Raw genomic sequence first — 16,589 nt, forward strand, 5'->3', positions numbered from 1 at the left:
GCTCCCCTTCTACTTTTGAACATCTCTAGTTTTTCTTTATAGCAAGCCTAAAATATCTTTCTTAAACTTCTAATTATTTCTCCTAGTTTTGTTCTCTAGGTTCAAACACAAATGTTTTTATAGCTTTTATATAGCACTTTAAGGTTTGCAAAGTGCCTTACAAATATTACCTCATTTTATCTTCACAAGGACCCTCAGAAGTAAGAGTTATTATGATTCCCATTGTACTGATGAAGAAGTTGAGGCAGACAGCAGTTGAGTGACTTGTTCACGATCACATAGCTAGTAAGTGTCTGAGATCAGATCTGAACTCTTTCCTGACTCCAGGTCCAGACTGCTATTCACTTCACTACCCTTCAAATACTTTAGGGCAAAGTCCTTCTAAATCTTCCCTTCTCCAAACTAAAAAACCCAATTTTTTTTTTAGTTCAACCTCCTCATTTTATTTTTTCCAGTTTTACATTTTAAAATTAATTAATTAATTTTGTTTTCAACATTACTTTTATAAGATTGTGAGTTCTAAATTTCTCCCTTCTCCCTTCCCCCTGCCCAAGACAGCATACAATCTGATATAGACTGTACAATTATATTAAGCATTAGTCATGTTGTGAAAGAAGAATCAGAACAAAAGGAAAAACCACAAGAAAGAAAAAAAGAGAAAATAGTAAGATTCGATCTGCATTCAGCCTCCATAGTTCTTTCTCTGGATGTGGATAATATTTTCTATCACGAGTCTTTTGGAATTGTCTTAGATGATTGCATTGCTGAGAAGAGCTAAGTCTATCAAAGTTGGTCATGGCACAATGTGGCTGTTACTGTGTACAATGTTCTCCTGGTTCTGCTCCCCTCACTCAGCATCAGTTCATATAAGTCTTTTCAGGAACAATAGTACTTCATTACATTCATATACCACAACTTGTTCAGTCATTCCCCAATTGATGGGTACCCTCTTGATTTCCACTTCTTTGTCACCACAAAAAGAACTGCTATAAATATTTTTGTATATATGGGTCCTTTTCTCTTTTATGTGATCTCTTTGGGATACAGACCCAGCAGTGGTATTGCTGCCTCAAAGAGTATGCACAATTTGGTTTCTCTTTGGGCATAGTTCCAAATTGCTCTCTGGAATGGTTAGATCTGTCCACAATTATCATATGGAATCCCCCCCAATCCCCTTCCTTTCCTGGTCAAAGTCCTTTGCATTTACTGGTTTGTCACAATGTCCTTCCTAAAACATGATGTCCTGAAGTGGAAAACAGCAGATGGAATGGGCAGTGAGTGTCCCTTCCCTCATTTTTACCCTTACTGATGCCTCATTAATGCACCTTAAGATCATTGGATCACAGGTCTAGACCTGGAAGAGACCTCAGAGGTCATTTAGTCCAACACCCTCATTTTTCAGAGGAGGAAATGTGTTGGACTATTTGGTTGCTTAGTTATCATACTGTTGATTCATGTTGAGCTTCTGGTCCTCTAAAATCCCTGTCTCTTTCTCACATCAGCAGTTGTCTCCCTCTCCATCCTGGACCTGTAAATCTCAAATGAAGACTTCACATTTATCCCTATTAGATTCAATAAGATGAGATTTGGCACATCTTTCTATCTATGACTTGTTTGAGTTATAACTTCCAGCTTCACATCAACCATGAATTTGATAACCATTCTCTTCACATTTTTGTCTTAGTCATTGATAACAGTACTGAACAGTTCTGAGCTAAGGACACACCTCTGGAGCCCTCAGTTAGCCACATCTAGTCTCCAAGTTGTCATAGAAATAGCATCATTCAGGGTCACCTAGGTCATCTAAATGGTGCAATGGATAGAGCACCAGCCCTGGAGTCAGGAGGACCTGAGTTCAAATATGACTTCAGACACTTAATAGTTGTGTGACACCAGACAAGCCACTTAAACATAATTGCAAAAAAAAAAACAAACCCAGTCAAACAAACAAACAAAAAAACCATCATTCACTACTCCTGATTGGTTCACTTAACCTTCTACTATCTTCTACTAGCTTATACCTTTCTATCTTACATACTATGAGTTCTGTGAGACTGTCTGAGAAATTGGATTGTTGTTGAGTCTGAGTTCAAAACCCTGTAGGTAGGGGTGTCTGTATCTTTGGGTTTATGTGTTTGTTGTCCTGAGTCTGTGCCAGTCAATGTATGGGTCAGAGTCTGAGACTGTGTGTCTCTTAAGACCACTGGGGTGGGGGGAGGGGGTCAATCTTGGTCTCCATTGTAGGGAGAGAGAATCTGAATCCTCTCTCTGTCTGGGGCAGAAGTGATTTCACAGTCTCGCTCCTCTCCATTTCTGTACTCTGAGGCAGTGAACCGCAAGCAATTACCATGACATGACTGAAAACAGTAGACAGAAGTGGAGCAGGGTGACTTCCTCAGCAGCTTTCAGGTTCCTGAAGTGGTGAGGGGATATCCGCTCAAGAAAATTCATCTTTCTATATCATTCTCAGGTGTCTACCTGTTTGGCAGGGCAAGGAGGGATGAGGAAGAGGGAAACTCCAACCACCTGGGTTCAAGGTTGTTCCTTTTGGCTACAGATGTTTCCTAGGATTAATGTCCTGAAGTGGGCCCCAGAAAGAGGCCCAGTCTGGAACTGTTCAAGATCTGACATCTATGATCATAGCCCAGTCTGACTCCTCTGCTACCACATGGTCCAGGCTCAGTCCCTCCATGATGACAGTCGTGACCTTCCCAGCTTCTAAACCCCTACAGCCCTAGCCCCATGCACTTCTGTTACAGTAGAAATCTACAGGGGCTTTAAAAAAAATACCGGGACACTGAGGCTGAACAAGGCAGCATATTAGATGGGACAGAGAAGTCTATTCTGGGGAGAAAATAAAGGGGAAAAAATACACCTTTCTGCTGAGGACAGAAAAGAAGGAGGTTAGGGGGCTGTAGAGGCTGTGTTTGGGTCAAGGAACAGGCTACTTTGAGGATAAGGCTCACATCTGGAGGGGAGGAGACTAAAAATCTGAGCTGAATCAGACTAGAGTGAGAGGGAGAGTCTAATCAGAATTATGGATCAAATAGGGCTCCAGACTGGGAAAAGGAGATAAAGGATGGCCTAACTGAGCAAACCTGAGTGAGTTCAGAGGAAATAAACGTTAAGTGAGTCTGGGTCTGAGGGCAGACCCATTTCAGAACAATGACCTAATCAGTGTATTGAAGCCTTGGTCCCTCCACCAAATTCCACTTCCCATTTGCCCCCATTTGTCCCTCTCTGTACTCCCTCAGGTCTCTCCTCCAGTTTTACGATGGCCTGTATACTCTTTGAAGTCAGATGTCTCTGTGCCCCTTGGCCCCTCCACTTCCCAGGTCACTACAGGTGGCTCTCTGGAAAAAGACCTACAAAATGAAACCTCTGAATTACTAGACGGAGAATTTGAAAGAAGTCAGGGAGAAGGTTGGGTTTGATTTGAGTGTGGGCTGCTGAGAGAAGAGAAATCTAATCTCAGCAGGGCCTCAGAACAGGAGATCCCAGAACAGGAAACCTCTGGGAGGTGGAAAGTGGAGGAGGCTGAATTCGAGTGATGGTGTAGAAAAGTGGACCAGTGAAGTCATGGAAACAATCCTGTTTTCAGAGAGTTGGAAGAATGTCCACTTAAGTGGGCACCTGGTGGGTTGGGGGAGGAGGGGAAAAATACTCTTTTCTCTGGCTCAGAGTGCTTGGGCCAGGTTAGAGCCCTGGCTCCGAGTGGGAGAGTGACAAGGGACAACGTCCCTTGAACTGCCCTGGGAAGGTTAGCAGTGACATTCTAGCTAAGGCCAGAATGAAGTCATAGTTTTCTCCCTCTGCCCCCCTCCACCCAGATTGCCACAGCTTGGGCAGAAAGGGAATGTGCTATGAAGGTAGCTGCTTCAGTTTCTCAGGTATGTACTTTTGTGCCTCCCCCCCAACAATTTCTCTCCCCCAATCGAACTCTACCCCACCCCTGTATCCTAGCGGTCTTTCTCTCTCCTACTGCCCCTTCCCCGGCCTCCCTCCCACCTCTCCAGAGGCGCGGGGTTCAGCCACATCTGGAAGACATTGGCTGTGGCGGAGCCGCGTCCGGAAAGAAGAAAAGGGGGAAGGGCTCGGGGAGGAGCGAACTGCTGCAGAGGCGGTGGCTCTCCCCGCCCCACGACACAGGCACCGCGGGGCGGGCTGGGGAGCCCCAGCCCGAGCTGCGTCCACTTTGGGAGCGCAAGAGGGACACGGAGCACTCGGACTGCGCGCTTGGGCCGGCCCCGGCCGGCTTAGGGGCTCGCATCGGCCGAGGGAGGGAGGCGGTTCCAGAGGCAGAGGCAGAGCCCGGCCCGGGAGGAGCCAGGTGAGCGTGCGGGCGGCGCGCGGGAGATTGTCACTGTGAAAGAGGAGGGAGGCAGCAGCAGGCTCCCACTGGACCCTGCTCAGGCTACCTCCCCAGCCCCTCGCTCGGATCGCTCGGGTCCCAGGCCCACCGGGGCCAATGGGACCTAAGGGCGGGGGGCCCCGTGGCCGAACGAGGGCGCGTGCACACATAGATTTCCCCCCTCCTCCACCTTGGCCCACCGCCCGGTCGCACGGAAAGGGGGCTTTCCTCCTCTTTTCTTCTAGCGCTTTTCCCCTCTCATCTCCGCAGCAGAACATGCCCTTTGAGGGTCCGGAGGGAAATTCTGCACCCACTTCTCTTATCCGAGGGCGGAGTCCTCCTGGTCCTCCGAAGCCCCTCTACTCTCCTTTCTGGCCCCCTTCTCGCATCTCTTCTCCCCTCCTTTTCCCTCCTCTCGGATGGCAGGAAGTCTGCACGGAGGTGGAGGCGGAGGCGGAATCTGTACTTTCATAGTGCACGGAACGGGGGCGGGGATGGGGTTCCTGGGGACTCGGGAGATGTCAGACGGGACCTGGCTGAGGAACTCCCGCACACTGGGTTCGGGTTGGAGCTCCTACTCCGGTGATTTGGAGGGAGGAAACGGTCCTTTGAGGTTCACCGAACTGAGGAATCCGGGACTAGGCAACTTTCCCAGAAAAAGGGCTGTCTGTCCGGCTGATTCTCGGCTTCCTTTGCTGACTGCTGCCTCAGTTTCCTTCCCCTTTCCCGGAGTGGCGGGGCGTACTTCGGAAGGGAAAGCGAGAAGCACATGGAATCAAAGAAGCTTTGCCAGGAACCTCCGGGGACGCGCGCGTGTCACAGAGGGTGTCTCGGCGTGTGCTGGTCCCTGGCTCCGTGCGTGGCCCCCAAGGACCCGAGACTGACTCACAGCAGTGGCGGCGGGGACTTTCCCAAGGGGCTTATGACCGTCTGATGTTCCTCAGGCACCGGGCCCACGATGCAACCCTCTGGAAGTGGTCCTGAGTGGAATGGCCTTAGTCTCTACCAAGAATCCTAAGGATATTAGGGTCTCGACCCTGGAGCTGCTCGCCAGGCTCTGTCTGGGCGACTTTTAGGAGTTCGTCTAGTCCCGATTTCCCCTTCCCCACCCCCCACCCCCCTTCCCTATCTTTATGGAAGAACTTTCCCTGAGACCCAGACACTTCGCCACTTCCCCTAGATCCTCCTGGTTCCGCCCCCTCCTTCCTTCTTCCCCTCCTCTTCTCGCTCCCCCCCTTTACCCCGCCCCCCCCTCCCGGTGCCCAGACCTAGAATTTTGCTGGGCTCTGGGGAAAGTGAACCCGGCGGCTAGGTTTGTCATACGGGGGTGGGGGGTATTTGGGCTCTTGGCCGCAGCCGCGCCCACGGGGAAAAACTAAGGAGTCCGACTCCTGGAAGAAGAGCAAGGCCTGAGCTAGAGCCGAAGGAGAACCCAAGGCTAAAAGGCCACAACCTCGGAGATAAGCGGGGCGGCCCGGTGCGGATACCGAGCATTCCAGGGGCGCGATAAGGCACAAGTGGACTCCCCGTGAGGGCGGGGCCATCGTCGCCATGGATTTGCACTCGGATTTAGCTGGGGTATTGTGGACCGAAAAGAAAACAGAGATTCTGTTTCCTCAAACTACCCCCCACTCCCCTCAGATACTAAGTATAAATAGACAGATTCGGCTCCCAATACGCAGCCCGAAAGCTCTTCTGGTCCTAGAGGGTTTCTCGGGTCGGCCTGTGGAGTCGGCTCCCGCCTAGGTACTCTGGGAACCAGAGAATGGCCGTCTGCATCCGGAGAGGCAGATAAGAATCTCTCCTTGTCTTAATGGGCATTTCCCTGTGGCGCCTCCTAATGCACTGAGCCGGGTGTTGGATGTGCTCTGTGGCAGGTGCTCTGGTCAGTCCCTTTGGCTATACACGGGTCCAGAGCAGAAAAGGCTCCCTCCGGAATTACGATGTGTTTAACAGTCAGAGGTATCCACTTGACTTGGGCCTATGGAACTGATGTGGATGGAGAAGGGAGGTACGATGATCTATCCCCTTTCTCTCTCCCTGACTGGAGGCACTTGGCTGGCGCTCTCTTGCATTAGGCTTTCTATTGCAACCCTAACGCAGGCCAAGCGGCTTGGACTTTTCTCTTCGCTTCCCATCTCCCTAGACTGCTCTGTCCTGCTGGCCCCTCATTCCATTTTGGGTCTGGCAATTTCCGGAGCCAGCTCTGGAAAGATTTTTAACTCTTGCAAAGCTGAGCCTGGATCCTGGCAAGGAGGGAGGTGGGGCTGGGAAAATGTCTTATTGTCTGAGTCTGGCTCAACTTGTATCCCAGGGGGGGTTAGTTACTTTGCCTGTATCTGCCTGACTCTCCCCCCAAACCCCAGTCCTGCATACCTGAGGGTCTCAACTCTAGCACAGAGAATTCTACTGAGTCTGATGGTAGGGAAGGGTGATACTAACTCGAGGATGTTTCTTCCATAAGATTGGGAAGTGGAGATACAGGGGGCCAGGGCCTTGGTTTACCCATCTGTGACTTCTCTGCTTCCTAGGTCTCTGAGAGACCCTGAAGCTGATGAACTCACTTCCGGAAAGGTTCAGATCAGCATAGGGGGGTGTGGGAACTGGCAGTAAGTGGCCAGGGCTATGTTTAGGGCAGTCCTGGACTTCCTACATGCAAAACTGAACTGCTGTCTGGGAGGGAGCAGGAAAGAGGAGAAATCTACTGATCCATTAACAGATAATTATTTTCCTTCTGAAATCAACTGTCAGTCAATCTTTGGATCTCTGGAGCTCTGGAAAGTGGCTAACTATGGCTATATGCAAGTTGTAGAGGCTGTGGCCTCTCTCTTTCTTATCACTTCACTTTGAGACTGAAACAAAACTTGTGGGTGCTGGGAACTTCAACAGTTCCATTCCAGTCCATTACACCCTGAAGGATAGAAATAATCAGATGATAATAAAAACAACCAATGGGAGTAAGTGTTCAAAGAGATAGAACTTTTATTGGTTTGTTAGTGGAGTGGATCTGAGAAGGCGGTTGTTCTAGAAGGTTAGGGTTGCCCACTTGGGCTTTGGTCCTTTTAGTTAACATCTCAATCCCATCCAACCCAGAGGTCTAAAATTGGCATTAATTCACTCCTCAGAGGAAACCTAGAGTTTTCTCTTTGCCTTCTTAATAGAGCCATAGAATCAGTCTGAGGATTTTAAGGAATGCTGTCACCAGCTGGACTTAGTGTGCATCAATAAGGTTTCTGGAAAAGGAAAGAATCAAGCAGTAGACTTCTCTGACTGGGAAATAGATCAAAAGATGCACTGGCTCCTTTGTGGGACTCTTCCCATAGCTTTAGGCCAAGCATGTAAGTTCTGTACTGAGCTGAGGGGCCTGGGCTCCAGCAAAGTTCAGCCTCTGGTTGAACTCCATCTGGCAGAGGGCGTCACAGAGCCCAAGGTTGAGTTCTAGAAACAAGGGGCCTCTGTCAGCTGAGCTGGGCAGGGCCACAGTCCAGGGAGGGAGACAGACAAATCCTCCTCTGTTTCCAAACCAGGACTGATGCCCTCTCTCCTGCCTCAGATTTCCCCCCTCCCTACCCCAGACAGTAGAGAACTAGGCCAAGAGCCAAAGCAATCATGCACGCCGGACCCTCAATCTTGGGCATGTCTTGCCCCTGAGGACTGGACAGTCTGGGGAAGTCTCAGTTCAATGGGTTCCTAGCAGAACTAGTGAGAAAGTACAGGGACCTTCACAAGGTAAAGTCCCAGTCTCAGAGGTAGGTATAATCTCTCAGGATCATTGCTGCACTTTCAAGAGCTAGGACAGTGAGGCTGGTTGTGGGACAGACTGTGTTAGTTTACCAGAGAAAGGGAAGGCACTGACTCCTGTTTCTTGTCATGATGGAGTTTGGGGGAGTTGGTGGCTGCCACTCCAACACTTTCCCCCAGTCCATAAGGGGAGGCCCCAGGGTTACAGAGTACAGCCTACTGAGATGAGAGGAGTTGAGTGGGTGGGGGTGGGGAGAAGGGCGGGATACAATTGCACTCCTATTTGGGAGAGGCTGGTCTGACCGGGAGCATGAAACTGGATGAACTGGGGAGCTTTCTCTGTAGAGAGACTCTCTTTCCCCGCCCCTCTCCCCTTGCCCTGTACAACCTAAATGAGGCCCCCTCTTGTTCTGAGTTGGGCCAAAGACTCAATACCTGCTTCTACAAGAATCTGGCCACATAGTCCCTGCCACACATCTTGCCTTCCCGCTCCGAGCAAGGTCTCCGTTTCCGTGTTTGGAAATTTCTCATTTGAAGACTGGACACTCCCCCCAACTTGTTCTCATTCTCCAGTCTCCCCCTTTTCTGTGATCTCCCTCATGCTGCCCATCCCCCTAGTGTTCTCTCCCTCATCAGTTCCCTGGACCGGATATGACCAGAGCATGGGCTCCACCCCAATCCAGAGGCCTTGCACATCTGGAATATATCTCAGCACAGGGGTCCTCCCCCCTCCTGCCTATTCTCCTGGGACACCCTGTCTGAGCTCACCCTCCACCCCCATTCCCCCACTCCCGCCCCCATCCTGCTGATGACAAAGAGTTGTTTTTGAAAAAGAGCTGTCTCCTCCCTGACTCAGCCCCTCATCCCCACCCCCCCTAATGCACGAAACTGGACAAAGTGTGTATGTCCCTTTCTTATATCAGAGTTCCCTTCTAAGGCCAGAGGGAAATCTTTACCACCAGACTCCTACCAGTTTGGGGGTGGAGCATCACCCTGAGCTTCAGAGTAGTTCCATAGAAAGAAGGGCATGGATGAACTCAAGCTCTTGGCCTGGAGGGCCCAGGAAAACAAAGAGAGGGATAGAAGAGTCTCTGAAAAGAATATGTATGAGTAGCTGTTTCAGGATTCAGCTAGACTCTGGCCTCTCTTCTGCCCACCTGGAATCACCCTGATTCATGCAGGCATTTAAGGTTATGGAGTTGTAGTCCTAACTGGGAAAGGATGGGGAGCAGGCAACAAGGGTGAGTACGTAACAATGGTGCTTTTAGCCCATGATCACCCTCTCTCAGGAAGTTATGGAGCATCATAGGTTGTACTTCCAGTGTACAAAAACTTAGACCTGGGCACTTTGGGAGGAGGGTAAAGAGAAAGACCACATCTATAGATAGCTCACAATTTGGGTGAAGAAAGAGAATTTATGTCTGATAAAATCCCCAGAGCACACAAAGCAGCAAAAGACTGTACACATTGGTGCTAATAGACTAGTACAAATGAAGTCTATAGGTATTGGGGGAAAAGAGAGCGGAGTCAAGGACGGGTTTCCTGGCAAGGCTGAATTTTGAACTTTGATGGAAGGAGAACAGGTGGGAAGCGGTGATGAGTAAAAGTGGAATTAAGCAAGATGCACATTTGGGGAATACTGAAGATTTGTATCAGGTTCTCTCTGATGCCACCCTGAATCTCTTAGACCACACTTGGACCATGAGGATCTGTCCCTGATGATGGGCCACTGGGCAAAATATCCAAGAGTGAAGGCCACTGTTCCTGCCCCAGGGTGTGTGTGTATGGGGAGAATGTAGCATGCCTACTCTCCAAATCCAAGAACATATCATCTATGACTTTGGGTGGGAGTAGAGATCATCCTGTCCCCCCCAAGTTCCCTCAGGTTGGTGACTAATTTGTTTTTTCTTTTCCCTAGCTCTCACAACCCCATGGCCTCAAGTGACTGCTGAGTCTCATCTGGCTTTTGGTAGGGGTGGGGGGGTGGGGTGAGGGACAACACCCCACCCCACCTGGGGGCTGGCCATGGGCAGCCCTTATGAAGATTACCTGAATCCTGACAAGGTGTTTGAACACTACAACTTCACTAAGGAGACTCCTGTACCCCCAGACACGCCATCCCGCCAGGCAGCCTCAGTGTTCATTGTCCTGCTCTGTTGTGCCATCATCCTGGAAAACCTGCTAGTACTGACTGCTGTTGTCCGGAATAGCAAGTTTCATTCAGCCATGTACTTGTTCCTGGGCAACTTGGCAGCCTCCGATCTGCTGGCTGGTGTAGCATTCATCGCTAATACCCTGCTGTCTGGCCCCCGAACACTGCAGCTGACCCCTGTGCTCTGGTTTGTTCGAGAGGGCTCAGCCTTCATCACACTTTCTGCCTCAGTCTTCAGCCTGTTGGCCATCGCCATTGAGCGGCATGTAGCGATTGCAAAAGTGAAGGTGTATGGTAGTGACAAGAGCTGCCGGATGCTGCTACTGATTGGGGCTTGTTGGGTCATCTCTCTGGCCTTGGGGGGTCTGCCCATCCTTGGTTGGAACTGCCTAGGTCAGCTGGATGCCTGCTCCACAGTGCTGCCACTCTATGCCAAGTCCTATGTCCTCTTTGTGGTGACTGTCTTCACTGCCATCTTGTTGACTATAGTTGCCCTCTATGTGCGCATCTACTGTGTGGTACGTTCTAGTCATGCAGAGCTGGCTGGACCACACACCTTGGCGCTGCTGAAGACAGTGACCATTGTGCTAGGTGTTTTCATTGTTTGCTGGCTGCCAGCCTTCACTGTACTCCTGCTAGACACCTCCTGCCCTGTCCGTGCCTGCCCTATTCTCTACAAAGCCCACTACTTCTTTGCCTTTGCCACGTTCAACTCACTGCTCAATCCTGTCATTTATACATGGCGAAGCAGAGATCTTCGGCGGGAGGTGCTTCGGCCTCTGTGCTGCTGGGGGCCTCGAACCCGGCAGGGCCGTGGAGGGACCCCAGGGCGCTGCCTCCTGCCCCTTAGAAGCTCAAGCTCCCCAGAACGTGGCACACAGATGCCCACATCACCTACATTCATGGAGGGAAACACAGTGGTGTGAAGGGTGTGTGTATGTGTGTGTGTATATGACTGTGGGGTTAGAAGGAGGTGCTATAGAGCTTATTGTAACCAGAACAGGGAATGATTCTTTGGGGCTAGGTCAGAGTCCACAATCTCTGGAAGGCTGAGGATATGAGGTGGGACAAACTGCTCTTTCTCAAAGAGCCTGATATAAAATTAGAGACATATGAGGGACCTAAGTTGTCACCATTGCTTCCGTAGATATCTCATCTTTTCCATCATCACCCCCCTTACTTGTTCCTTCCTTTGTGTAAATATCAGTGCCTTTAATTTCCACCTTTCCCTTCCAATTTCTAAAGGGTTCAGGGACTCCTCCCTCTCTGTCCTTCCAAATGTACAAGTAAGTCCACAGCTTCCCCAAATCTTAGCTGACGGTTATATCTTCTTCCCTTCCTCACCCACCACATGCTGGGAAATCACAAGATGGGAAGGGGGAGGGCTGCCAAGCACCATTCTTGGGCTTCTGTGGCTAAGTACACTGTTGTGGGGTGGAGAATAAAGAGAGAAGACACTGAGGTCCCAAAGACTTGACTTGGAGGATTAGGGGAACAGGGAGGAGGCCAGTCTGTTGAAGACCTCCCCCTAGGAGCCAGGTTCTTCTGGAGGTCTTTTCCTGTCACCTCCCCGACTCACTTGTTAGACCAGTTTGGGAATAGGGGAGTATTCTTGACATCCCATATTAGGGGTGAAAAAGCTGGGGTTAGCTCTTGTGGGGGTTATATGCTACTCTCACTGTGGACCCCAAGCTCAGTCCCCGTTCCCTACTCCCAGCTTTCCTCCCTAGTTATCCATCCTTTACTAGCTCCCACAAGGTATCAAATCCCCTAGAACATGTGAGACCTTTAACCCTAGCAGAATGGCTATTGCCCAGTTCAAGTCAGATGAAATTGGAAGAATAAATGCCCTGAGGCTGCTCCCCCTCCCTACCCCCAACTCTGCAGAAGAAAACCTGGAATCCTGTGGATGAAAGGGAATCAAACGGTACGAGTGACCATGTATATTTATGCCTGTGAGAGTACGAGTGCTTCTGTGTGTGTATGTGTGTCTCCATCCCTCCACTCCCTTGTTTTTCCTCAGTGACTTGTAGTTCGAATATTCCACATTTTTGTTTCTCTGGTCTTTGTTGAAAACTCAAGGGGAGGGGGAAACAGTTCTCTCCTTCCCGTCTAATGCTTTTTGTGTTATGACAAGGAAGTCATTCCCATTGGGGGTGGGAGGGGGCAGGGATCTTGCTGGCTACCTATAGTCCACTAATCGGGCAAAAGGGTCCTTCCTAATAGGACTCTTGAGAGGAGACTTTTTGCCAAAGACAACTGCAATGAAGATAAAAAGAAGAGAGAGGAACAAACCCTGTATTATGTCTGCCTTCTTGGGAAATCCCTCATGCCTCTCCCTTCCCTCAGCCTCTGACCTTGGGCTGATTAAATGGTTCAGTTTGACTTCTCTCAGAGTTTCCACTTTGAGCCCTGTCTTCTGCTTGGGTACTGCTTCTAAAGGCGAAATAAGACTTTTATCCTTCAGGCTTTGAGGGGTAGGCCCCTCTACACACACATTCTTTCCTTGCTGGGGGAGGTGGGGGGGGTGGGGCTGTCTGAGCTGGAGAGGCCACTCCAACCCCAGCCTGCCTTTTTTCTCAGCCTCCCTAGGCTACCTGTTGACTTGTTGACTCTGCTGCCCTAGAAACCCTCCTCCTCTCTTGCTTCTGCCAGGTCCCTCCCCATACTCCAAAGACAGGATCTTGGTGCTTCTAAGAACAGAAGGTCAGTGACAGACCCCCCCACAGGCTTGTCCTTCACTCTGGATAGCCATCCCCCAAAGAAAACTGACTGTAATGATTTTATTGATCCCTACCACTTACTGCTATCCAGGGACTTTTCCATATGGCTTTGTCAGTAGGACAGGAGAGCTGAATGGACACTCGAGAAAGTCAGGAACACCATGTTCTCAGGAGGCTGGTTTGATACATATTGGGCCACTCCCTGAAGAGACAGATTTCCTCCCCACCTCCCCCCATTAGCAGGGCATTCCTCTAGGACAAAGCCTTTTGCCCTCTTCAGCCTCAATAGAGGATTCTGAGGAAACTGAAGCACAGGGCAGGACCACATCTTGCCAAGGACAGCTGAGAAGAACGCAGGTATCCAGGTCCCTAGCATCCTTTCCAGCCACCAATAAAGACCAGAATTTTGGGGGAAAAGAAGAGCAGTGGTTTTCTACCCATCTACCACCACCACCACTACTACCACTCCCACATCCCCTCAACCTCACAGGAAGGTAAAGGCTGCCAACTCCAGTCACAGAAAAGCTCCAGATGTATAGCTATAGTGAATGGTCTCTCCAGAACCTCTCCCCAGTCAAGCCTCCTTCTTGGGTCCTAGGAAAACTTCCTTGGTTCCTTCCATTTACACTGGGCATAGTGTGAGGCAGCTCCTAAGGGTGAACCATGGATTTCCTCTGAAAGAGTTCAGGACAGATGGGACAGGGGTTGGGATGAAGGTGGTGTGAGAAATGAGCCCATCTTACAAGCCCCGAACTGTGAGAAACATGCTTTCCTTAAAAAAGGAACAATGCCTGTTGTGAAGCCAGGAAAGCCTTTATTAATCTTTACTTCCATCCATTCCCCCTGAATGGACAGGTAGCCTCCCCAGTAAGGTTACAGGATGACTATAACACGTTCAGGAAAATGGAACTTCTTATACTGTTTTCCGAACTTTGGATCTCCCTCGACACTGTCCCCTGGTCATGTGACTTTATGTTCTCTGTGATGGGCTTTCCTTCAAACAGCTCATCAAGCCTGTGAGGTTTCTGACCTTTACCTGACCATCCTAGGTCATGACTGTGGAAACAGAACTTCCTTGTTTCCCACAGTGGTAAGAAGAATAATTAATTCTTCAGGTCATAAAGCCTTAGTTCTCTATTAACACTCAGCAACATACAACCAAAGACACAAGGAATGCTCTTAGGAATATGTGGAAAGAGACAAACCCAAAGACAAACCCACATACTTATTTCCAAGTATACCTATATATAGGCACAGAAAAAAAGGAGACACAGTGTACTGCATGCACAAGGTACATTTAGAAAAAGAAAACCAATACATGTAGACACAAAAAGAGCTGAATTTCAGAAAGACCCTCACAGTTCTCTCTTGACCCAGCTGCACACTCTTTCTAGACTAAACCTTCCCAGGGCCTCCCACCCCCTTAAGGTCAGGAAGAAGGGGAGCTCGGAGACAACTTTGTTTAGAAACTTGAGCTGTTGGCCAGAGGCACTGGGTAGCAGCTCCTCCAGTGGACACAATCCCACATGGCATTTGGGTGGGGCTACAAGTGTGGGGGGGAGTTTTGAAGAGATGCTTGGTTATGGAACTTGGAAACTCACATTTTAAAAGGAGCCATTGAGTTCTGTAGTTCCCCTCTTTTTTTGTGCCTCAATTTCCCCCTCTGTAGAATGGCAGCAACATTGCCCCCAGCTCCCAGTGATGGAAAGGACTTTTGGGTCAGTTTTCTTTAACCCAGAATGGCCCCACAGAGATGGAATGTCCAATTTTCTGGAGGAAGGAGTGGTTCCCATAAGCCCAACCCCGAAAAAAGTGGGGAACTGAGCCTGGATACAAAATGTTCTGGAGAAAGTCTGGTTCCACACCCCATGTCATAGTTTGGGGATAGGTCAGGAAACCTGATCCTATCCCCCACCCCTCCATACACACACCTCTCAAGCCTTTTCTGGGCCCCAGACAAGACTAGAATACCCAGTTCAGCAGGTAAGAGGGGGTATTCCACCTGTTTTTTTCTGCTACATTTCAGTGAGGGCATCAGTTTGTGCAAAATTCATCTCTACAGGTCTTTTGAGTCAGAGATATGGGAACAGGATCGGGCAAATCCCAGGAGCAGACACCCTGCAGGCTGATGTGGTTCTGTTGGGCTGAGAAGGGGTGGTGCTGTCAGTTCTGGGCCCCTGCACTTGTTTACATTTACTCTCCTCTACCTTTGGGAGAGGGAGCTCAGTAAAGCTGTCAGTCCATGTGGGTGACTAAACCTACTGCACTGTTGGTGACTCAGCTCCACTGGTCTCCTGGCTGACTGACCACTATGTCACTGGCAATGTACATTTCCCACTGAGTCTGACCTTGGTTTGGCTGAAACTCAGATTCTTGATCCACTTCTGAACTCTGCCTCTACCCTTGGGAACACAGCAGGCGGTTGTAATTGGGAACAGGAAGCATTGTTCAAACTCTCAGGCTAGTTGAAGCCTTTTCTAGTTCTGCACATCTTTTCCACCCAGGCTAGGCAGGGACCTTTCCAAAGTTTACTCATTAACAGCCTAGAATGCCAGACCATTGGATAATTTCCTTTCCCTTAGTGACCAAGAAGGGATCAATTATGGGATGGGTGGCTTCAGATTCAAGCCCAGAGCTTTTTAAAGAATCTCTGAAAATGGAGAACACTAATATTTTGAGTCTAATAATAACAACCTGGGGACCCAGGTCCATCCTGCGTTTTGGGGGGTGTTTTAGCTTGTCAACAGACTTTCTTATAGGCCAGGTATCTTTCTCAATTACCACTTTCTTCTGAGTCATTTCAAGATTCCTTAGCCACAGGTTTACTAGAATGGGGGCCAGTTAATCAGCGACAATAAGATTTTGGAGTCTGCTGACTCCTAGGGATCCAGCATTATCACATGGATAATAGGAACTAATGAATTGCATTGACTGACTAATACCGACCCAGCCTAACAACACAAGTTGATTGACCTCGTTGCCTCAGTTGTCTCCTTTGTAAAATAAGGGGGTTGGATGAGATGATCTGGAAGGTCTCTTCTAGCTCTGAATCCTACAATCCTACCATGGGGACATTGACTGAATAAGACAGAGTTATTGATACTGAACAGACAGATGCTGACAGATAAGACAGACTGACTGACACAGATCACCACGCAGTATTGGACGCTGACGGGGAGTGACCATCACACAGGTGAGTGTCCGGACAGACGGTCTGACTGAGGGCAGGAGTGAACAAGACTGAATGAATGGCTGCCCATAGGCAGGGGCTGCCCAAACAGGTAGGGGCTGAGCGGCCAGCCCCGCAGCAGCCCGGGCTAGCGAGACAAGGGACGGCCGGGATGGAGGCAGTAGATGACCAGCAGGCAGAGGCTAAGCAGACAGGCTGCGGCGGACGAGTTTCAGCTCCCACCCGGAGGGAGATCTGGGTCCCCAGGACTCATCCTCCTCTGCAGGGCTCAGGATCTAATGGCTGCCTTTCCCCTCTTCTTCATCCTAGGCTCGGAGCTCCCGAGAGGCACGTTGGGCCAGTCCATTTCTTCTCCCCCTCTCTCTTCGCCGCCGATGGTACAGGCCGCTCCTCTCTCCCCTCGGGCACCACGGGATGACGCCCACCGACCTC

At 49.8% G+C, this 16,589-nt stretch overlaps 1 protein-coding gene across 1 annotated transcript; it reads left to right on the forward strand.

Annotated features, from left to right (window-relative positions):
* The first annotated feature begins 4,163 nt into the window (after nucleotides 1-4,163).
* S1PR2 (sphingosine-1-phosphate receptor 2) lies at nucleotides 4,164-12,635 on the forward strand. The gene is made up of 2 exons (XM_072602439.1): nucleotides 4,164-4,330; nucleotides 10,011-12,635. Exon 2 carries the CDS (start codon nucleotides 10,118-10,120, stop codon nucleotides 11,168-11,170), a length of 1,053 nt encoding a protein of 350 aa, XP_072458540.1. The 5' UTR covers nucleotides 4,164-4,330; nucleotides 10,011-10,117; the 3' UTR covers nucleotides 11,171-12,635.
* Nucleotides 12,636-16,589: the final 3,954 nt, after the last annotated feature.

The sequence above is a fragment of the Notamacropus eugenii genome, chromosome 4, assembly GCF_028372415.1.
Source record: "Notamacropus eugenii isolate mMacEug1 chromosome 4, mMacEug1.pri_v2, whole genome shotgun sequence".
Classification (NCBI taxonomy): Eukaryota; Metazoa; Chordata; class Mammalia; order Diprotodontia; family Macropodidae; genus Notamacropus; species Notamacropus eugenii.